The sequence below is a fragment of the Diceros bicornis genome, chromosome 25, assembly GCF_020826845.1.
Source record: "Diceros bicornis minor isolate mBicDic1 chromosome 25, mDicBic1.mat.cur, whole genome shotgun sequence".
Classification (NCBI taxonomy): domain Eukaryota; kingdom Metazoa; phylum Chordata; class Mammalia; order Perissodactyla; family Rhinocerotidae; genus Diceros; species Diceros bicornis.
Genome location: NC_080764.1, coordinates 8,895,688 through 8,918,057, shown reverse-complemented (window position 1 = coordinate 8,918,057; position 22,370 = coordinate 8,895,688). Strand labels below are relative to the sequence as shown.

The following is a 22,370-nucleotide window of genomic DNA, read 5'->3' as shown; positions in this document are numbered from 1 at the left end:
CCTACAATGTGCTCATTAGCCCTGGCTGGGCACTCAAAGGCCAACAGCCCATGCCCAGCAGGACCCTCTTGGCCCCAGGAGTCCCCTGTGGTTGCCATCCAGGTCTTACCATGGCCACCCAGGCCCAGACCAGGCTTAGGACTTGATTTTCCTGCCGGCCCCCAAGGCTCCAGGGCAGTACCCCACCTTCCTGACCCTCGAGCAGAACCAAGGGCCATGTTCCTAGGAGCCACTTGGCCCACACCGCCTCTTCCCGTACAGCCCCTGAAATGCATCATCAAGCACCCCAACGGGACCCAGGAGACCATACTCCTGAACCACACCTTCAACGAGACTCAGATCGAGTGGTTCCGCGCCGGCAGTGCTCTGAACAGAATGAAGGAGCTGCAGCACCAGTGAGGTCCTGCTCTGCCACCCACTGCCACCTGCCCTGCTCCTCGGACCCGGCTCTGGTGCCACAAGTGCAGTTCCACGTGTCATCAGAACTGGATCTGATCAATCCAGCCTTGGCTGCCTGCTCCAAGATGGTGTGGCCGGGCCGCCTGCCCTCCCCTCCCTCAGCCCACGAGTGACCCACGGGTTGGGGCCTTTCTTAATATTTCAGCCCCACTGCCTTCCTGTTTTTAGTTTGATTCAAATCTTGAGCAGCTCCATGCAACTGTTATTTATTTTTGATGACAAGACTCCCATCTAAAGTTTTTCTCCTGCCTGATCATTTCACTCGTGGCTGAAGGATTTTAAGGAACCTTTTGCTCTTGCAAGGAAAATAAGAATTCAGATTCAGTGACTGTTCCTGTGTGTGTGTGGTTGGTGTCTGTGCTGTTATCAACTCCAGGGTTCAGGGTGGGTCTTTGCAGCCAAGTTAGTGGAGGCCCCTGGTAGCCACACCATGGTGGACGTGTCACTGCAGCAAACGGGACGTGAGCCAGCAGACTTGCCACTTCTTTTCTGCCCCACCTCCCTGTCCTAATCCACTTCTGCCTGCAGGGCAGCCTCCCCAACCCCCCACATTCTGGTGGATCAGGGGGACTGAGCCCAAGATGGAGCCACCTCCTTCCCCGTTGGAGGGCATTGAGTTAGTTAGCCCTCCAAACACCGAGGGTGGGCAGAGCCCATCTTACAGGCCACCCTGTCCAAGGTCACAGCTGGTCTGTCGTGTACCATCCTCTGCCCCTCAGCATGAGGTGGTGGCAGGCACTGTTCTGCAGCTTCTCCTCCCCCCAGAGTGACATCCGCTGGCACTACCCACACCTCCATACTCTGGTGCCCTGTGAGCCAAAAAAGGTGAGGGCAGGAGGCAGGCTCCACGGAGGCCCCTGCCCCTTCTCCAGGACAAGACTTGCCTGACAGAAACATGGCATCTGGTGGGTGCTACAAACAAGTGTCCTGGTCCCACAGAAGTGAGTGAAGGGGCATGAGGCATCTGGCAAAGCCATTCTGCTGACTAAACAATGGGGTGCTTGCCCTTGTGCCAGGAGCTGGCATCAGCAGCAGACCCACAGGGTGCTCCTGGTGTGGCTGAGGTCTGAAAGTGACAGTTGGCCTCAGGCTTCCTGCTGTATTTGCTGTGGGGCATGACAGCGGGTCACCAGCCCTCACCCTGGGCCAGCAAAGCCCACAGCCTCCACTTTCCTGATGGAGCTGGTCTGGCTGAGTCCAGGCCCCACCACCTTCCACGTGCTGGTGGGAAGGAAGGCAGTTGTCCCTTAAAGGTCAGACTCTTACCAGCAACTGGCAGCTACCCCAGGCCAGCCTCTTGCTGTGTTACTTTATGCAGCCACCAAGCTCAGCCAGCCCAGAGCCCAGCCTGAGGCAGCCGGGATCTCAGCCCCTAAGTCCTGCCATTAGTGGGGGTCATCTCCAGAAGAGATTTGAGGTAAGAAAAGACACGCTGTCCCAGCTGTGGCAACTGGGTGACCTTGGGTCTTTGAGACAGGATAGCTTCTCCCTGACTGACGCTGCCGTTGTTTATTGTCTTTATTGTCTTTGCTGTCACCGAGAGGCACAAGTCCACGGGGACAGTGGGACTTCAGGGGTAGCTCCAGGAGCAAGAGCAGGGCCAGGATGGTGGGGGAGTGGTCAACCTGGCAGGGCGCAGACTTGACTCCTCAGCATCTGCAGAAGCTGCTGCTGTCTTCGCAGCCAGCTGCACCACCTTCCCGAGGGCTGGGGCAGGTCTGCCGGACTGGGCGGGGTCCACTGTCAGGCCCACAGCTAGCTGCTAGTCCACCAGGAGAGAAGGCCCAGGCCCGGCTCACTAATGGATCCCTGCCAGGGAGAGAGAACAGGCATAGTTCAGCTACCTTCAGGGCATAAGCCAACTCAGACAAGAGGCAAAGGGGGCCCCTCCTGGGCACCCAGCAGGCCCAACAGAGGCAAAAGGAAGGGTGGGGCACACACCAGCCCAGAGGCTTTGGGGAAAACCAGGAGCCACACCAGTGCTCCCAGCTGGCACACGGGTGTACACAGCCCAGACTCCCCTCTTGCCCCAACCTCTCCTGAGGCCTGTAAGGAAAGCACTGGTTTTCTGAGGGCACGGCCCCTTGCCCCAAGGCCTCAGCAGGGTCAGGTATCCTGCCTCACCCCCAGGGCTGCCCAGACACAGGCACCGGTGAGCCAGTCCTAGGCGTGCCCTCCTGAGCTGCTAGAAAGGCCTAGTGACTGTGCACCAGCCTCTACATGCAGAGGTGATGCCCTGGGCCACCAGATTTCTGACAAAGACACAGCTGCCCTAAAAGCGAACCACTGGGGCCCACTGTACCCCAGTAAACCCTACCAGCAGCCCCTGAAACCCTACTTTCATGTGTCACTGTCTGGTTTCCAGAGGGTGAGAAACAAAAGGAACCCAGGTCAGACCTGGCCAGCCGCAGCTCCCATGCCGCCTCAGGCCCACGCACAGAGGGTCACCCCTCCCTGAAGCCCTACCTTGCTCTCAGGGCTTTGACTCCCAAGCCCCTTGGTTTCCTTCTCCCTCAGCCCATTCATCAGTAGCTTTGTCATCCAGGTTGGGCTCTGTCCCTCTTGCAGGCAGGAGTCTTGACTTGCCCACCCTCCCCAATAGCCACGGCAGCTTCACCACCTCAGCGCAAGGACTGCTGCCCGGGCCTGTAGAAACCGAGGCTCCCCAGGGAGAAGTGACCGCCCACGACCACACAATGGGGACCTGCACTCTGACCTGCTGTAGGGCGGGTCTAGGAGTGGAACCCCAAGTCAGCACCCAAGGAAGCGGCTCCCCTGCCGCTTCGCTGCTAGTTCTCCCACCACACGGTTCCCTGAGGTTTGGGCAGCGGCAGCAGGCCATCTCACCACGAGTGTGTACGGAGCCTCCTTCTTTGGCAGCTCCTCGCTGGAAGAGGCGGCCTCCGCTGAGCTGGGCCCGGTGGGGGATGTGTCCACAAAGCTCTCGTCCACCACCCGGAAGCGGATCTCCTCGCCGGTGTCCATGTACAGGTCGTGCGCTCCTTCCTCTGTCTCGTACTCCCACACCCACACCTGCTCCGCCTCGTCGCTGGGCAGGGCCCAAGGTCAAAGCAACAACCAGGCCATGGGGGAGCCCCTGAGGATGGGGGAACTCCCATAGCACCCATCCCCAGGAAAATCAGTCCCAGGTTAAGATCACTCTGGCTGGGAAGTCACAGGAAAAGCAGGCCCCAGGCTGGGAACACGGGCGCCTGGCCAAGCACGCACACACATCCCCAGGACATCGGAGCAGGAAGGGGGCTTGAGAACGGAGCACGAGTTCCTCCTCTCAGGACAGAATGACCATGGCCTCTTGCTGCCCAGGGTCCCCTCCCTGCCACGCATTCTCTCAGAGGCCGACTGCCAAGTTCAGACCTCTGCTCCACCACCCACCAGCTGTGACGTGGGGCCAGGCCCACCTCTCAGTGCCTCAGGGTCCCCATCTGTCAAATAGGCCTGTGGTGAGGAGCTAACAAAGGAGCACCCACAGAAAGTGCTTTTCACAGGACCCACAGTCGGCCCTCAGTGCCAGCTAAAGCCATCCTGTGTCCTTTGCGCAGTGCGATTCCACACCCCTTTCCATCCACGCCTTGTGACACTGACCAGCAAGCGGCACAGGGGCTTTCCCAGTTTTCAAGAGGACAGTGGTGGGATGGGAGGTCACTTGCCCTAACACCCACGGCCTAAGAGAGGACCAGCAGGCTGGGCCAGGTTTTCTGACAAATTCTGGAATTACACACAGACCGCACCCCCACCCTGCGAAGACCCAGCAGGAGCTGCCTGCCAAACCAAAGGATGGCCGGCCAGCTCCTCCGAGTCCACAGGAGCCATGCTGCCCTCTAGTGGCAGCCTTGCGCATGGGTCCTGCCTCTCCTCCGTGCCAGGTCCTGTGCTGCGCACTGCGGGTACAGTCGTGACAGAATGGGGTCCCTCCTAGTGAGCAGTCTCAGTGAGGACCCGCAGAAACAGACAATCCAGTGCAGCAGGATGAGGGCTGGGATGGGGACAACGGGGGAGGCCAGCAGAGGGAAACTTAACCCACCCAGGACCCACACAGTCTAGCCCTCAAATGCTGGCCTATGCTACCATTCACATTATCAGGGAGGAGGGGAGGGAGCCAGTCAGGGAAACCTCTGGAGGGAAGTGATCTGTGAGATGATTCCTGCAGGGACAACCTAAGCAGAGTGAACAGTCCCCCGCCTGCAGTGCACCAACTACACAACCAAGCCCAGACAGAGGCACGGGCATGGGGACGCCATCGCCAGTGCGGGAAGCACAGGCAGGTTGGTGTTTCTAGAGCAAAAGTGCAGGCTGGAGGGGTAGGCACAGAGGCCAGCAGCATCGGATCACAGGATAGGACCACCCCAAGGAGTGGGGACCACCCTTCCGAGAGGCCTGCACTCCTCTGTGACCCACTTTAACCTTGGGAGGATACAACTTGGCTGGCTGCTGCAGCGACTCTGGGGGAATGAGAATGTCATCGAAGAATCCTAGCGAGACTGGAAGAAACGAAGGTGCCAACATGGGACAGGGGCTCACAGTGGACAGTTTAAACAAGGGGTCTGGATACTCGACAGGCAAGCCCTTTACCCTGTGCTGCCTGTGGGGCAGGTGTCACCATGGAAATCTGGGTGCCTCCCCCACCTCAGAGCCCCACGCCTCTGCCTGTGCCACTCACACAGCCGGAGCAGCCACCACAACCTGAGGTGGACACCACACACAACAGGGACCAGTGGGTGCCGAGGACCTCGAGTCACCTCCAGCAGCTCCAGTGCCCACGCTGAGGTCCTGAGTTGTGGCCTCCTGGTGAAGCCCACAGCTGGCGAGGTCCTCCCTGTTACAGGCACTCGGGAGGGAGCTGAGTATTCCCCCTGCTCACAAACTTTTCTGACACGAGAAGATTCTGCTTCTGTATCTGACCCATCCTCTGACCATGCGGCCCAGCACGGAAGCTAAAGGGAGGCCGGCCTGGCCACTTGTCCCCAACATGCTCCCGGGTCTCATCTGAGGAGGCAGGGCCGCCATTACCGTGCACTCCCTCTGGGCTGCAGCCTTTGATCTTTCCAATCAGGATCTCGTCCAGGAATGGATGGAACACCACGTAGCGAAAATGGACTGGAAATGAAGAAGGTAGGTCAGTGACGAGCACATGAGGAATGGCTGTTCTGACCCTCACGCCAGCAGACAGACCCAGAGGCCCCGTGGCTGCTCCAGGAGCCTACCCGGCTGTGGGCCAAGTGCCCTTGCAGGCCTAGACCCGTCAGCTGAGCTGGACTCACCCCGGCCCCCACAAGGCCACAGCTCGGTGCCTGTAAGAGGCCAGCAGCAGCAGCCTGGAACTGAAGGCTGGCTCCCAAATCCGTTAGGAAAGTCACACCTGAGCCCAGATTCTGGGCCATCGATGACTCCAACTTCAATTCCGACCTTCCTCCGGGCTCTCTCCTTTAAATTCTAAAGAGGACAGAAGCAACTGGCAGAGAGAGCCACGTCTGGAAACAAGTGCCCGACTCCCGCTGACTGGCGAGGCTTGCCCCGGGCACAGCTCTGACCTGGAACGGGATGCTAAAAACGCCCTGAAATTACGCAGGGGGAGGCAGAGCCGATAACCCAGCAAAAATGCCTCTGGGGCTTCTTGGGCCCCGCCCTAGGTGGTCCCCATTCACCAGACCCCAAGGAAACTATCAGGTAAGGTCTGTGCCCACATCACAGACTCTGACCACAGGGTCTGGCAGAAGCCATCACCTTGTCACTCCTGCCTCTTGCTTAAAGCCCCGAAGGGGATGTCCATCACTGGTCTGAACACCCCTAGGGCTAGAGAAGGACCATGAGGCTGCCCCCTGCCGGTCACCGAGTGCCCATCACCATCCACCTGTGTCAGCTGTCATGCCTCCTCACTGTAAGGATGAGGAAGCAGCTCAGAGAGGCTGGGTAACCTGCTCACGTTCTGCCCTGTTCTGCCATAGGGAGACTCCAAGTCCTTCTGGACCACCACACAGAGCCATGGGGTCGAATCTGCCTTTCTCGAACAGGTTTAATCCCCAAACACAGGCTTCCACCAGCAGCACCCTCAGCTACCTCATCTGCCAGCCGTGCCCCAAGGACAGCAGGGCCCACCTGGCCCCCAGCTCCCTGCCAGGCTGCTTCCCCTGGCTCCACTGGGCAGGAAGGCGTGGGGAAAGGGGAGTGGGCAGCTGGTGGCCCCTCTCCCCCTGTGAGGAGACAAGCATGAAACATCTGAGCCATCAGGAAGATGACGGAGGCTCATGCTGACCTGGAGAGCAGGTAAGGGCAGCCAAGAGGCACTTACCCACAGGACAGAAAACCCTGTCCCCCATACGACCCAACATCAGTTCAGTTCACCACATCCCCAGAGCCTCCATGAGGGCTGTGCCATGCTTGGCTTGGGCACCGGGCTTAGGCGGGCAGGACAACACACGATCCTGCACCCAGGGAGCTCCAGTCTGGAACCACCACACCCAAAATGACGTGGTGAGCAACCCAAGTGTCCATCGACAGACGAATGATAAACAAAACATGATAAACCCACACAACGGAATACTATTCAGCCTCAAAAAGGAATGAAGTACTGATTTATGTGACGATGTGGATAAACTTGAAAAACATTAAGCTCAGCGAAAGAAACCAGACACAAAGGTCACATCTTGTGTGAGTCTATTTCTATGAAATGTCCAGAAGAGGCAAACCCTGAGACAGACAGCAGAGTAGCGGCTGCCGGGGGCTGGGGGGAGGGGAGAATGAGTGACTGCTAGTGGCTTTCTTTTTGGGGTGATGAAATGTCCTGGAATTGGAGTGGTGATGGCTGCACAGCTCTGTGGATGTACTAATACCCACTGAAGTGTATGCTTGAAAGGGTGACTTTGATGGTAGGTGATTTATATCACAGTTTAAAAAAAGGAGGCCGCAGACGAGCTGGAGGGCCAGCCAGGACAGTGCTGTCTCGGGGCCACCTCCCAAGAGCCCCACCTGAAGTTCTGGGGATATTTAGCCCGCAGACGGGAAGCCTGAGTCTGCAGGACCAGTAAGAAGAGGAAGCCCTGTCCTCAGTTGTAGGCTTCAGTAAAATCCGTGCCAGGATACAGAGGGCTGCCTCCGGATGGAGCGAAAAACCAAGGACAGATACCATGATCCCCTCAGGCAAGGTCCCCAGAGGAGTCAAATTCACAGACAGAAAGTAGACTGGTGGCTGCCCGGGGCTGGGGTCAGGGAGAATGGGGGGTTAGTGTTCAGTGGGTACAGTTTCTGTTTGGGAAGAGAAAAGTGCTGGAGATGGATGGTGATGGTTGCACAACAATGTGAAGGTACTTAATGCCACTGAACTGCACACTTAAAAACGGTTAAAATCGTAAATTTTGTTACATTTATTTTATCACAACTTAAAAAAAGAAGAAAAAAGAATAAAGCAAATGGTGAGCATGAAGACAGGCTACTCTAGAGCTCAGGGCGGGCCCCAATCCAGCCTGGGGCGGGGATGGCGGGCAGGTCAGGAGGGGCTCCCCAAGAGGGCATGGAGAACATGGGGCTGGTGCTAGGCAAAAGTGCCCTAAGTGATAAGGGATAAGGTGGCCAATCGGGACCAGTGTCACAAATCACAAAGGCCAACATCGTGTGAGCACCTACTGTGTGCCAGACGCCGGACCAGAGGCTTCATGTGGTTTTTCTCACTTACGCCTCACCATCGTTTTAGGAGGTAGGTACTATTAGTACACGATTTTTCCGGATGTGGAAACTGAGTCTTAGAGAGGGAAAACAACCTGGCCTGGGCAGAAGTGGAAGGAAGTAGGAGGCAACCGGCAAAGGAGTAATCCTCAAAGCAAAGGCAGGGGCAGGTGCTGAGCCCCTCCCTCAGCACCCCGTCCACCACAGCCCTGGCAAGGCAGGGGAGGGGGCCTGGGGTCGGCGGTCAGCCTCGAAGCACGGCCATGGACCCCCACGACACCGTGACAACCTGCCCAGCATGGTGCCCAACAGGCCGTGAGGAGCTTTACAGCTGCAGGTGTCAACCCCATTTTATAGATGAGGAAACCGAGGCCAAGAGGTGGAGTTACCTGCCCAAGATCCCCATCCGGGGCGCCAGAGCCAGAATTCAAATCCGGGTCCCTGTGACGTGCCTAACCCAGTGCTCTGCTCCTCAAACCTTGTTCCCAAGAACACAGGGGACCCGGAGTGAACAGGGGTCGGCAATAATGAAAACCAACAGTAACATCTTATACCAAGTGGCAGAAATAACCAAATGAATGGCCAGAATTTCCTCAAATTTAACTTTTTTCTCTCAGTGTTTTTTGAAGTTCTGGTGCCTCTTACCACTTTCTCCTGGACAATCCAAGGCCCCGTCCAAAGGCCGAGACTAGGCTCAGCTCGACAGACGGCGTCCTGCTCTGTAAACAGAGGCCCTCGTGGTCTTGTTTTCACATCCCCGTCTTATTTTTCTGCTCCTGAAACTGCTCCTAGTCGGCATACACAAAGCCTGTTTCCAGGGCTCTTTGCAGGGCACAAGAGCATCCATGTGAACTAATTAAGTCTCTGGATTCCCAGACACGGACACCAGGCATGTTCTGGAATGCTCGACATCTCTGTGCCAAGAGGCTGACCGGTACGGGCTAGGGCAGGGCTCTTCAAACGCGGCCTTGTGTGAGAATCTCCCGGCTCCTTGTTAACACAGTCTGCAGGGCCCCACCTCCAGAGACTGGGATTCACAGGTCTGGGGAGGCGAGCAGGCCTAGCCATGGCAGGCCAGATGTCTACACGCTGACTAGCCCTGAACCACGTCAGTGGCCCCCTTGTCCTCTGCTTCCGATTTGGCCGGGTCCAGGCAGGAGAGTGAAGAACGCCCCATTCCTTCTCCCTCTCGGAGAGCTCTTCTCAAGGTGACCCTCCCTCTACTTCTCTTTCCAGGTCTGCTAACCACCCCTTCCTTCCCGGGGTGCACACCCCTTTGCAGTGTGACTGCAACTCCTCTCATCAAGAGGTGGAGTCTCTTCTCTAGCCCTTGACTCTGGCCTCAGACATGTGACCTGCTTCGGCCAATGGGACAGAAGCAGAGGCTTGAAAACTCAGGCGCCCAGTCTTGCCAACTGAAAGATAAGATCACTTGGAGCAGAGATGAGCCATCCCAGCCGAGGTCCCCAACCAACCAGTCTGCCAACCACCAGACACATGAGGCCACCCCGCACCATCCAGCCCTGGCCAAGCCAGCCCAGAAGAATACCACCTCACTGACCCACAGAACCAGGAGAAACAATTCAAATTGATAAGCCGTTGAGCACTCGCAATGTGCCAAGGTCCTGTTCTAAGAGCTTGGCACATATTAATTTAGTAATCCTCATAAGAGCCCTGTAATATAGAATCTACTGTCAACTGCATTTTACAGATGAGGAAACAGAGGCACACAGAGGTTACATATTCTGCTCAGGACACACAGCAAATAAGTGGCAGAGTTGGGATTTAAACCCAGAGGCCACACTTTTAACCATTATATCCCAGCGCCCCTCAAAGCCCCCCACCCCCAACCAGCCTCCTCCCCAGGAGGGGCAGTGCGCTTCCCTCTGTTCGCCACACTTCTCATCTAGCAGTGATCACTCCAAGTGTCTGCGACTATCTGGCCACCACCTCCCACCAGACTGAGCAGCCTGAGGGCCAGGCAGAGCAGGGCTCAGGAACAGACGAGACCAAAGGCGGCACAGACACAGAGACACAATCTGAGAGCTGGAGGGGCCTTGAGAATCACCTTGTCCACCTCCCGTTTCTTAGAGATGGGAAACCGAGGCCCAGAGAAGGGAGGATTCTGCCCATTATCACCCAGTCAATTCCTGGCAGAGTTAGGACTAGGCCTCAGGTCTCCCAACACCCAGACCAGGACTCTCACCACCGAAAACTGAGCCCCAAGAAACCCAATGCCCCAGGAGGAGAGGGCACCCACCTTTGGTGTGTGACGCGCCGTCCCCCGGGAACACGTAGGCGTCCTCCAGCTTGGTGATGTCGAACAGACAGATGCAGAGTCCCACGTTGTACACAACCTGTGTGCGTCCGTGTACGCACATACACAGTGACCCCGAGGCCCAGCTCCCAGGCGTCTCTCCTGAGACTGTCACCACCACATAGCAGGTCTGGCTATCCCCGTTCTACAGTGGGAAGTGAGCTGGGACACTGCCTGAGGTGACCACGGGGAAGAAACCCTGGAAGGATGCAGAGCTCTGGGAAGAGCAGGGCCTTTTCTGACAAGGCAGATCCAGCTCACAGTGCCAGCTCCACCACTTACTGTGTGACCTCCAAGGTCCTTCTCTGAGCCTCAGTTTCCTCATCTGCAAAAATGGACAAACCAGGCTGCAGGGTTGTTAAATAAAGAGGGAGAACGGATGTGAAGCCCCTAGCCCAGTACCTGGCTCACGTACTAGAAATAATAATCACCGATCAAGGATCACTACTGTTACTAGTACAGATCAGTAGTAGGGGAAGCCTGGTTAAACTACACTTTCCAACGTCCCCAAGTCCCTACTGGAGCCCACAGCCCAGTGAGCGTCAGAACCACAGCTGATCTCCATTCTGCTCACACAGATGTGGCCACAGGGACTGAGGCTGGAAGAGTGACACATGGCCAAGGCCCTGAGACTGGGCAGAGAAGAGCCCATGCCCCATCCCCACCCCACGGTGCTCTAAACAACTGTCCACTTGGTGTCTGCTTATCTGCCACCAGTGTCATCACCTCCCAATCAGAGACCTTGCAGGACCATTCAAGGATTAGCAAGAAGCTCAGGGAACTCGGAGTCCTGGCCAGACATCACAGCGATGAGGCACAGAGCCTGGCTGGACCATAGGCCTCTTCTGTGTGGCCTCCTCTCAGTGACTCAGTAACTCAAATACAGGAAGACTTGTCTGAAGAGGTCACTGAAGGACCTGTGCCCCAAAGGGACTGCATTCCCTTCCTGGACTCTTCACACCTTCTCTCTCCACAATGTTCACACTTCATCTCCCCACAGACCCCTCGCCTTCTACCTCACAAAGTTACCAGAAGCCATCCACTAAGGACTCCGTGAGTTCTCCCCACCAACAACTCCCCAGATCTGGACACCCTCCTTCTGTGACCTCAGCTTCTATGGAAGGGACCTGCCTCCTGTAGAAAGACAGCCAATCTTCCTCCTGCTGGCTCCTTCTCAGCCTATCACCTCCCACTGTTCTATGGATGAAGACCAATACTCCCATGAAGTCCTGCAGGCCCTGTGCAGCCTGGCTCCTGCCACCCTTCCAGCCTGCCCTCCCCTCTCTCCCTCTGCCCAGGGCACACCAGCCTCCACCATGCTGTGATGGTGTAATAGTTCCTCCTGCCACAGGGCCTTTGCACATGCTGTTTCCTCTGCTTGCACAGCTCTTCTCTCTGCCCAGCCTCCTCCCACCCCCCAAAAATGAATTCCCTAGTTAGTTTTTCCATCAGATCTCAGCTCAAGCACAAGTGCCACCTCCCTAACAAAGCCACTTGTCTCCCTCATCGTAGGTGAAGTTTCTTCGTTCCACAGGCTTGTGGATACCTATCTTTTGCAGCATTTACCTCTACTTGTCATCATGCGCTCAACTGTGGGACCCTCTCATTCACATCTGCTCTCCCACCACACTACAGGGCAGAATCTTGTCTGTTTCATTCACTCGATCAACAGACAATCATGGAACATCTACTCTGTGCCAGGCTCTGCCTAAATATGGGGAATACTGTGGGGAAAGGTCTCTACCCTCATGCAGAGGAAAGAGAAAAACAATAACCAAATAAACAAATGCAGAGGAAAGAGAAAAACAATAACCAAATCAACAAATAAGAACATAGAGTGTATAAGTGCAAAGAAGGAAAGAGTAACATGGCACAGAATAACTGAGGAGGGAGGCTGACGACAGAAAAGGCAGTGGCAAGGCCTCTGACGAGCTGGCAGTAGGGTGTGCAGGCCTGGCACATAGAGGGTGCACAAATATTTTTTTGCAGGAATGAATGGATAAATCTCCTATTGGTTAACTCTAAACTACCCTCCATCTTCACAAAAACAAGGCATGGTTGGACAGCAATTTTTATTTCCATTTTACAAATGGAAACTGAGGCCCAGAGGGGGTAAATGACTTGCCTAAGATTGCAAAGTAATCTCTAAGTGTGGAATCTAGCACCTCTCAGTTACAACGGCCTTTTTCAAACCCAATTTCTCTTTTGATTCCCTCCAACACCCTTGTGGGTAAGGATTACCCCCATCCCACGCACGGGTGAGGAAACCGTGTTCTGAGACGTTAAGCTACTTGCTCAAGGCCAAGGCTTGACATGACCAAGGCCAGGCCTGAAGCGGGCAGGTGGGCAGCGTTGGGCCCTCCCGTGCCAGGGCCTGCCCGCTACCCCGTGGGCCCAGTACCTTGTTGGCCAACTTCTTGTTCAGCTCCTCGGCAATGGAGTCGTTGAGCTTCCTCTCAAACTGCCACGGGGGGATCCGCACGGTGTCCACCATCTCCACCAGGACGAACATCGCGGCCTGCGCTGGGCGCTCTGGGAACGGGAGGGTCAGTCACGCACCGGGGCCTGGGGCGGTGAGGATCCCCGAGCCCCCTCCGTCCCGTCCCAATCGCTGAGGCCCCCCACCCCAGACCGGTAGCGCAGCTGCACGGTAGAGCGTGGAATACCCCGGGCGCAGCATGCTCCGCTACTGCAAAGAGAGGAAACTGAGGCTCACGGGAGGTCCCGTCGGTCCAGCGCGGGGACGCGCGGCCCCGCCCCTGCCCGCCACGCGCCACAGGGCCACTCGCCACGCGCCGCCACCACGCACCGCGCACCCACACGCAGCCGGCAGCGGCGAGACTTTCCCCGAGATTACGAATCCCGTCGCTTCCGGAGAACCGACCAATAAGAAACCTCTGCCCGCCCCCTCGCGCGGGGCGGGGCTGCCTACTGGCTCTTGGCGGAGCGTGGTGGGCGGGGCCTGGGTGGGGCGGGTCTTCCCCTTTCCGCCCTCGCGGAGCGGTCAACCCACAGACAACACTTTCTGGTTGCTAGGCGACCTCGGGGCAATCCGGTCATCTCTCGTCTGGCCTGTGACATTCTCTTGTTGCTGGTCCAGGCCGTCCCGTGCGCCGCAGCCAGAGTGATCCTTTGAAAACGCAAACACAATCGGCTTAGACCTTTCAGTACTCTGGAGACGGGCAGAATTGACTGGAAAGGGGCAGGCGGGGCCTTTCTGCGGTGATAGAAATATTTTGTATTTTCTTACGCAGTTGTATACAATTTTGAAACCTCATTGAATTCAACACTTAAGATCTTCACATTTAATCGTAGGCAGATTACATCTCAATTGAAAAGTGATAATAAATTGGCACAAAACACAACCTCGGTGGCTTCTCACTGAACTAATAATAAAGTCCAAAACCTTTGTGGTAGCTCACAAGGCCCTGCAGGATCTGCCCTGCCGCTACCCAGGCCTCCAGCCCCATCTTGTTCTCTCTCCCCCATGTTCCAGTACCATTCATCTTCATATGATAGCTAACATGGGCTGAGAGAATTCAATAACTTGTCCAAAATCACGGGCTGCTAAGTGATAGAAGTGGGCCCTGTCTAAACCTCAACACCACACTGCCTCTAGGTAGTGTGTTTTAACCAAATAAAAATTTGAAAACTTAAAAAGAGGTTGGGGGGGGCGGCCCGGTGGCGCAAGCGGTTAAATGCGTGCGCTCAGATGCGGCAGCCCGTGGTTCGCCGGCTCAGACCCCCAGCTCGCAGCAACGCACCACTTGGCAAGCCATGCTGTGGCAGCAAGCCATGCTGTGGCAGCATCCTGTATAAAGTGTTGGAAGATGGGCACGGATGTTAGCCCAGGGCCAGTCTTCCTCAGCAAAAAAAAGGAGGATTGGCAGATGTTAGCACAGGGCAGATCTTCCTCACAAAAAAAAAAAAAAAAAAAAAAGAGAGGTTTGCGTAGATGACAGAGACACTCAGAAATGCATAGTGCTTTAATTTGCTGATCTCTTTACAGAGATCTCTCCATGAGACTGGCTGTAGTAATACTGAATTTGGCCTTCCCTGCATCTATATTTTTATTTATACGTTTATCTCTCTCTCCTAGGATTTCAGCTACTTGATGACAAGAGAAAGTGCTACTTCAGCTTTTTATTCCCACAATCCCCTAACATCATTCTTAGGAGGCATTTGGTAAAAGTGTTTAGGAGATTATATAAATTATTTCTCTCAAATATCTCTCAAATCCTCCCTCTTCATTTCATTCCCGCTGCTACTGCCCTGGTTGGGGCTTCTTCATTGCTCCTCTGAAGTTTATCCACACACCCCAGCTCCTGGTCTCAGTCTCTCCTGCAAGCAACCTCCACACTGTCACAGAAAGGTCTAGACTGAACGCAGCCTTCCTCTCCAGCCTCACTTTCCTTCTGTCCTCCAGACACTGGGAGCCTCCAGCCCTGAGTGTGTGATACCAAACTGCTTAATCTCAAATTTGTGTGCCCAGTGCGCAGTAAGCCGATCACTGAGGCGTTTGTGCTTAGAGATGGAGAAAGGTTTATTCGAATTGGCCAAAATGAGAAGACAGGAGTATAGAGTCTCTCAAATACGCCTTAACAAGAGAAGAAAGCAGGGGGCTGGGGAGGAGGAGTTTCAGAGAAACAAAAGGGTAATCCGTGTTTCTTTCACTTCAGATAAGCCCCTGGGCAATCTGACTTCTGGGCGTCAACGGCAGCTGGGGGGCTGGTTATCTGGTGATCTTTGAACCATTCTCTTTCTTCTGTAAAAGAAGCTCAAAAACCCTTGTGACCCTTGAATTACCCCTCAGGTTAAACAAGAAGACAGCAAATTGACAATATTAACTTCTTTTCATCTGTGTCTGTGTTGGGAACAAGGTCAAAAGGTAATCATGTTCTTTTTCATGTGAGTGTGAGGAAGATCAGCCCTGAGCTAACATCCGATGCCAAGCCTCCTCTTTTTGCCGAAGAAGATCGGCCCTGGGCTAACATCCGTGCCCATCTTCCTCTACCTTATACAGGATGCCGCCACAGCATGGCTTGATGAGCGGTGGGTCAGTGCGCACCCGGGATCCGAACCCGCGAACCCTCGGGCCACTGAAGCGGAGCATGCACACTTAACCACTACGCCACTGGGCCGGCCCTGGTAATCACGTTCTTTTTTTTTTAATGATTTTTTTTTGTTTATTTATTTCCCCAAAGCCCCAGTAGATAGTCGTATGTCATAGTTGCACATCCTTCTAGTTGCTGCATGTGGGATGCAGCCTCAGCATGGCCGGAGAAGCGGTGCGTCGGTGCGCGCCCGGGATCCGAACCCGGGCCGCCAGCAGCAGAGCGTGCGCACTTAACCGCTAAGCCACGGGTCCGGCCCATGGTAATCACGTTCTTATTGAATATTTACAGTAACCCCACAGGTACCAAGCTTCAGATAGAGCAAGCCCTTTTATAGCCCTGCCTTGAACACTTTTTTACCTGGAAAACTCCTACTCATCCATCAGAACCCAAATTCAATCATTCATTTTCACATTCTTTCATTCATTCATTCAACATACCATGTGCCCAGCTGTTAGAGATTCAATGGGGAAGAAGAACTGGTCCCGGCCCAGCTTCAGCTCAGAGGGGTTGGGGAGAGGACAGAGAGAGAGAGAGAATTTGACACTCTCAGGGAATCAAAAGTATTTTAGCTGATTTATAGGGGAGATGTGAATTGGTGAAACTGGAGACCTAAGCAGGATCCAGATCCCAAGGGCCTTTTTTTCTTTTTAATTTTTTTTTTCCCCAAAGCCCCAGTAGATAGTTGTACGTCACAGTTGCACATCCTTCTAGTTGCTGTATGTGGGACGCGGCCTCAGCATGGCCGGAGAAGCGGTGCGTTGGTGCACACCTGGGATCCGAACCCGGGCTGCCAGTATGGAAGCGCATGAACTTAACCGCTAAGCCGTGAGGCCAGCCCTAAGGGCCTTATCATTATAATATTCATTAACTTTTAATGCTCACAACAGCTATATAAGGTGGGGGCTATTATTATCATTAGCTAATTTGTCTCATTATCATTTATCATTCTCATTTATCTCATTATCTCATTTCACCTCATTTAAAGCAAAGAGAGGTTAAGTAGGTCATTCAAGGTCACACAGCTAATTAGTGGCAGAGCTGGGATTCAGGCTCCAGAGCCCATGATCCTCCTAAACACTGGGTCGTGCCACAACATTAGCCCGAGGTCAGCAAAGGGAAGCCTTCCAAGGTTAGAACAGGGAAATGACACAGTGACACATCAGCTGGATGGACAGTGGACGGGAAGGGGCTGGGATGAAGACAAGAAGACCAAGAAGGACGTTATTGGGTGGGTCCTGTAAGAGTAGGCCTGAGCGAGCCTACTCTTGGTAGCCTACTCTCCTGGTAGGCGTGGAGAGCAAAGTTGGGCAGAGTCCAGAGGTCTCCAGGGGATGGTCTCAGTGACAGGGTGGATAACCTGGGGATGGAAGTGGAAGGAGCCAGCGCTGAGAGCTGTAGCCACTGGCTGGGTGGTGGGCCTTTCACTGAGATGGGAAACTGGAGGAGGGCCAGGCTGGGGGAGGGGGCCAGCATCGCAGAGTTCAGTGTTTGGGGTTCCCAGGCTTCTTTTACAGTATTCGGCTCACACGATTGCGACAGGGAGTTGTTGGCATGTTCGGTTTCCTCATTAGTAAAAACAGGGACCAGCCTTCTTTATTAACTGTCTGCATCATTCCCTGGAAGTGAGGTGGCTTACAAAAACACACAAAGACTTAGTCTGCAAGCTCCTCGACAGCACAGGACTTCTCTGTCATGTCCCTCCACATCGTCTTGGCCTAGCCTTGTGCCTGGCAGATGGTCAGGGCTTGTAAATATGTGTTATTTGAATGAACAAAAGGATAGCAAAATACTTGCTAAGAGCGTAGGAGTGCAGGAGAAATAAGGGTTGGAAACTAAACCCAGGAGGAGAAGGAGGAGGAGAGTCAAGTGGGTGGGTAAGGGCACGGAGTTCCCACACCACAGCGCACCAGCTGAGCAACCGTGGCAAAGCAGATGAACCTCTCCGGGCCTTAGCTGCCTCTCTGCAAAATGGAGATAGTAATGAACCGATCTCAAATGATTGTCTATCAGTGGAGGACTGGATAAAAAAATATATACAGTATATCATACAATGGACTAATATGAAGCCACAAAAAAGAATGAGAATGCTCTTTGTGTATTGATATAGAGTGATATTCAAGATACATTATTAAGTATAAAAATGCAGGTCACAGCAGTGTGTGTGGGACATTACCATTTGTGTAAAAAAAGGAGAAAAATAATACTTTGCATGCGTCCGTGCATGCTTTGAGCAGGTACACCAGCAACTGATGACACTGGTTGCCTCCAGGGTGAGGAACTGAATGGCCGGGGGTGTGGGCGAGGGACAGGATAGGAGGGAGAATTTTTTACCAAATGCCCTTTGGAATCTTTGATGCTTGAGATCATGGGAATATATTTCCTATTGAAAAATGAATAAAATTTAAATTAAAAGAGCAATTAAAACTTTTTCAGATCTTAAAAAAAAAACCTTTGTCAGCCCCCTTTCCCTCCAGCTAGTGCCCCATTTTCTGCATCCTTTACCAGCAAAATTGCTTGAGGGAGTCATCTGCATTTGCTCTTTCCAAATCGTCTCTTCTTGTTCTCTCTTCAACCTGTGCCAGGCAGGTTTTTGGCCCTACCTCTCAGCCCAAACCGCTTTCTCAAGGTCACTAATGGCCTCCATGATGCCAAATCCAGTGGTAGTTCTCCTCCTTCACACACTCTTTCTACGTGGTTTCCAGGAGCCCATGCTCACCAGGTCCTCCCCCAACTTCATGGACTCCTCCCCGCACCTCTAAATGTCTGCAGGCCTCAGGGCTCACCTCTGCAGTCTATGTGCATGCCTGGCGACCTCTTGGGACCTCCTGGCCTTGAGCAGCATCCATCCACCAATGGCTCCCACATGTCCATCTCCAGCCAGCCCTCTCCCCCAGTGCCAGATTCATATGTCCACCTGCCTGCTCCCCATCTCCACTTGGCGACCCAAGCTTGACCTGAGCCAGAATGGAGCTCCTGGTCATCTGTACCCCACCAACCTGCTCCTATCATCAAAATTGGCCACATCAAAATATGTCTCTTTACCTTGATTATTTTCTCTGATGGACATTTAACCTCCCCCATTAACTGCCTAAAGAATTTAACATAGAAGGCCTGTTTCAGGAAGGAGCCACTACCATATGATAGCTGTAGTATAATGTAAAACAGATGCGACAAGAAAGGCACCAACAAGCCCATCTTATCAAAAATTCTGTCTCTCCAGCCACATTCTCTATAGGTGGCCCTGTAAAGAGTTGTCTGACAAACATTTGCATTTCCATCTCCATGTGAATTGTCTTCTTCCCCTCTGGAATCCCAAACCACTACCCCTCAGCACCCTCCTCTCCTTTGGATGAAAATACTTAAGTGAGCAGCTTAGTCAGAACAACGAGTTGCTTGGTTTCTATTTTCTGAGTTTCTCCCATGTATACATGTTATTAAACTTTGTTTGATTTTCTCCTGCTGTTCGGATCTCATGTTGATTTAATTTGTAGCCCAGCCAGAAAGCACCCAGAGTGGGTAGAGGATACTCTTCTTCCCCCTTCAACAGTCTCCCTGTCTTAGAAAATGACTTCTCCATTCTTCCTGTTGCTCAGGCCAAAACCTGGGAGTCATCCTTGACTCCTCTTTCTCTCTCACACCCTCCATGAACCCTTGAACAAATCCTGTTGTTTCTACCTCCAAAATGCATCCAGAATCCAAATCCTCCCCATCACCTCCTCTGCTACTCTTGGGTCCCAGCCACACTCACCCCTCATTGGGCCCCTGCAGCAGCCTCTGCCCTGGCTTCCTCATCCTGTTCTCATCCCCCACAGTCTATACTCAGCACAGAAGCCAGAGAGATGCTGTAAAATGTTGCTCTGAAATTCTGAGTCCTCCCGTCTGGACCCTGTAGTGCTCCATCTCATTTGGGGGAAGAGCCAGTCCTTAGGACAGCCTTCATAGCCCTTGGGGGTCCCCCACCCATTACCTCTCCTATAGCATGCCCCATTCCTCTGCCTGGTGGCTGTTTCTGACACCCCAAGCACACTCCCCACTCAAGGCCTCTGCTTGGTGCTGTTCCCTCTCCCTGGAACACTCTTCCTGTCACCATCCTCATGTCTTTCCTTCTTGCCTCCTCCAGGTCGTTGTTTTACTGTCACCCCAGTGACGCTTTCCCTGACGCACTCCCCACCCCCACCCCCTTTTAATTTACAGGCCACCCAACACCACCCCCCACTCCCTACCCCACTTCTCTGTTCTACAGCATCTATTGCCTCCCGACATACGACATAATCATTTATTTGGTTGTTTTATGATCTCTCTCCCTCTTCTTGACTGTAAGTGTCACAAAGACAAGGATTTTGTTCCCTGTTGATTCCCCAGTACCTAGAAAAGTTCCAGGCACACAATAAGTCCAGGACAAATATTTGTCGGATGATTAAATGAAAGGATGAAAAGAAAAGATTAGCCCTGGGATGTGCATGGTCCTGTAAACTTGCTGGTGGTGGAAGAAGAATTTGGTTCCAAGCTTTCTAACAGCCACAGCAAGGAGAAAAACATTTTCCATCACAATATGGAAACTAACCAGGGGTGGGAGTAGGTCCAGATTTTCTTGATTCTGAGCCCTCAAAGGGCTTACTCTAGGTTCTCAAGGAATGGAGAGGGGCTGGCCCGGTGGCATAGTGGTTAAATTTGGCGTGCTCCACTTTGGCGGCCTGGGTTTGCGGATTTGGATCTTGGGCGTGGACCAACACCACTCGTCAGCCATACTGTGGCAGCAACCCACAGACAAAACAGAAGACTGGCACAGATGTTAGCTCAGGGCTAATCTTCCTCAAGCAAAAAAGAGGAAGATTGGCAACAGATGTTAGCTCAGGGTGATTCTTCCTTAGCAAAAAAAAAAAAAAAGGAATGGAGGTTCTGAGGAGCAGAACGATGCCCTTTTTTTTTTTGTGAGGAAGATCAGCCCTGAGCTAACATCCATGCTAATCCTCTTCTTTTTGCTGAGGAAGACCGGCTCTGAGCTAACATCTATTGCCAATCCTCCTCCTTTTTTCCCCCCAAAGCTCCAGCAGATAGTTGTATGTCACAGTTGCACATCCTTCTAGTTGCTGTATGTGGGACGTGGCCTCAGCATGGCTGGAGTAGCAGTGCGTTGGTGCATGCCCGGGATCCGAACCCGGGCCGCCAGTAGTGGAGCACGTGCACTTAACCGCTAAGCCACGGGGCCAGCCCCAGAACGATGCCCTTGACAGTGTCTGAACAGGCCCGGGAACCATTCTCGTTTGGGCCTTTTTTTTTTTTTTTTTTTTTTGTGAGGAGATCAGCCCTGAGCTAACATCCGCCAATCCTCCTCTTTTTTTGCTGAGGAAGACGGCCCTGGGCTAACATCGGTGCCCATCTTCCTCCACTTTATATGGGACGCCGCCACAGCATGGCTCACCAAGCAGTGCGTCGGTGCGCGCCCGGGATCCGAACCAGCGAACCCCGGGCCGCCGCAGCGGAGCGCGCGCACTTAACCGCTTGCGCCACCGGGCCGGCTCGTTTGGGCCTTTTTAAAGTGCCCCTCCATGGAGGCAAAGGCAGCGCTGCAGTGCCGCTGGGAACGGTGGTTCTAGAAGGGACCTACAGAAAGCGTCCGGGATGTGGCTCTCTGTTCTGGCTTGAGCCAAAAGCAAAGTACAGAAATCAACAGGTGTTTGTTGGGGCCGCTGTGCAGGAGGCCCTGCTCTGGGGACTTGTCTCCCGGGGAGGGGGACCAAGGGGAAACAGGAAACCAACAGATGCAGGAGATCATTTCAGGCATTGCTGTCGAGAGGAGTCACATGAATCACGTGATAGCCAGTGAGTGGGGACTGCCGCTCTAGCCAGGGTAGTCAGGGAGGGCCTACCCAGAAGCTGAAGAGGGAGGTGAGCCGTAAGTGTTGCGAAGGCTGGAGGCCCACGGCCCCGGGTGTTCAGGAGTGTGCATGTGTGGACAGATGGCTGACGGAGGCCTAGCTCACAGCCCATCCCAGCCCTGGGTCAGCTGGGGGTCAGCCTGGCTGCTCCAGCCCCAGGTCCTCAGGGCAGGGTGCATGGGAGGCCGGCTGCAGGACAGGGACCCCGTCACCCCATCACAGAGAGCTCCTCCCGGTGACTTGAGGGCAGCTACAGCACAAGGAGACCCTCACCCGTGGGCCAAAGTGCTGGCTCCAGCCCCTGGGCCAAAGCCAGGGACCCCTCCGTGCTCCTGCCTGCGTTGATCATTACCCTAGACGAGGCTGCGAGGCTGCCAGCAATAGTTTGGAGGCAGGAGCATGTCGTGCCTTCCCATCTCATTTCAGACGAGAGCAGGCCTCTTGCCAGGCCCCCCAACCCCACCCAATGCGGCCCCTGCCCTCCTCCTGCTCCCTACTCCAGCCACATGGGTGACCTGAAATTCCTTGAACGTGCAGAGTTCTTTCCTGCCTCTGAGAGTTCACCATGCTGTTCCCTCTTTGGGAAAGACTTTTCTCCTTCTTTTTGCAAGGCTCGCTCCTTCTCATCCCTTGGGCTCAGCTTACAGGGTGCCTTCTCAGAGTGATCCTCAGCAGGTGGTCTCTGCCCTGCTGGTCTCCTTCGTCTCACTCTGCTTGTCTTCATAATTTGTGATTATATGTTTGTTTGTTTGTATACTTTGTACTGTGTCTCTTCCTAGATAAGACATGAGCTTCGTAAACTCAAGGTGGGTATCTGTCTTGTTCATTGCTGAATTCCAGCCTAGACCATCTGGCACATGGTAAGTAGCCAATAAATATCTGTTGAATGTACGAATGAATGAACAAATGATGTGGTCAGAG

At 54.0% G+C, this 22,370-nt stretch overlaps 3 protein-coding genes across 7 annotated transcripts in view; 2 read left to right on the top strand and 1 right to left on the bottom strand.

Annotated features, from left to right (window-relative positions):
* The window catches only part of ACO2 (aconitase 2), a 52,879-nt gene extending 52,087 nt beyond the window's left edge, over positions 1 to 792 (top strand). For both annotated transcript variants that reach the window (XM_058568271.1, XM_058568272.1), the window contains one exon: positions 262 to 792. In XM_058568271.1, the coding sequence (XP_058424254.1) occupies positions 262 to 399 (138 nt within the window). In that variant the 3' untranslated portion in view covers positions 400 to 792. The remainder of the gene's footprint in view (positions 1 to 261) is intronic.
* POLR3H (RNA polymerase III subunit H) lies at positions 343 to 13,271 on the bottom strand. 4 transcript variants are annotated; one of them, XM_058568285.1, is made up of 7 exons: positions 13,120 to 13,271; positions 12,855 to 12,985; positions 10,397 to 10,493; positions 5,488 to 5,574; positions 4,895 to 4,958; positions 3,307 to 3,508; positions 343 to 2,268 (listed from the first exon to the last, which is right to left on the bottom strand). In XM_058568285.1, the coding sequence occupies exons 2-7, from the start codon at positions 12,963 to 12,965 to the stop codon at positions 2,215 to 2,217; spliced, it is 615 nt and encodes a 204-aa protein (XP_058424268.1). In that variant the 5' UTR covers positions 12,966 to 12,985; positions 13,120 to 13,271; the 3' UTR covers positions 343 to 2,214. The 4 variants fall into 4 exon arrangements, with proteins under 4 accessions (XP_058424268.1, XP_058424267.1, XP_058424270.1 ...); XM_058568284.1 differs by having other exon boundaries at positions 13,170 to 13,271; XM_058568287.1 differs by lacking the exon at positions 13,120 to 13,271 and having other exon boundaries at positions 10,397 to 10,652; positions 12,855 to 12,917.
* Positions 13,132 to 22,370, top strand: part of CSDC2 (cold shock domain containing C2) — a 25,037-nt gene continuing 15,798 nt past the window's right edge. Inside the window, exon 1 of the mRNA XM_058567991.1 lies at positions 13,132 to 13,419. Coding sequence (XP_058423974.1) covers positions 13,132 to 13,419 — 288 coding nt within the window. The remainder of the gene's footprint in view (positions 13,420 to 22,370) is intronic.

What these genes read in the sequence shown, in the direction of transcription:
- POLR3H (XM_058568285.1), bottom strand. Translation starts at nt 12,965, where the DNA reads ATGTTCGTCCTGGTGGAGATGGTGGACACCGTGCGGATCCCCCCGTGG. An exon ending in CAGCCCAGAGGGAGTGCACG is followed by an intron (nt 4,959 to 5,487) that starts GTAATGGCGGCC and finishes CGTTTCTTCCAG; the next exon opens with TCTCGCTAGGATTCTTCGAT. An exon ending in CTGCAGCAGCCAGCCAAGTT is followed by an intron (nt 3,509 to 4,894) that starts GTATCCTCCCAA and finishes GGCCCTGCCCAG; the next exon opens with CGACGAGGCGGAGCAGGTGT.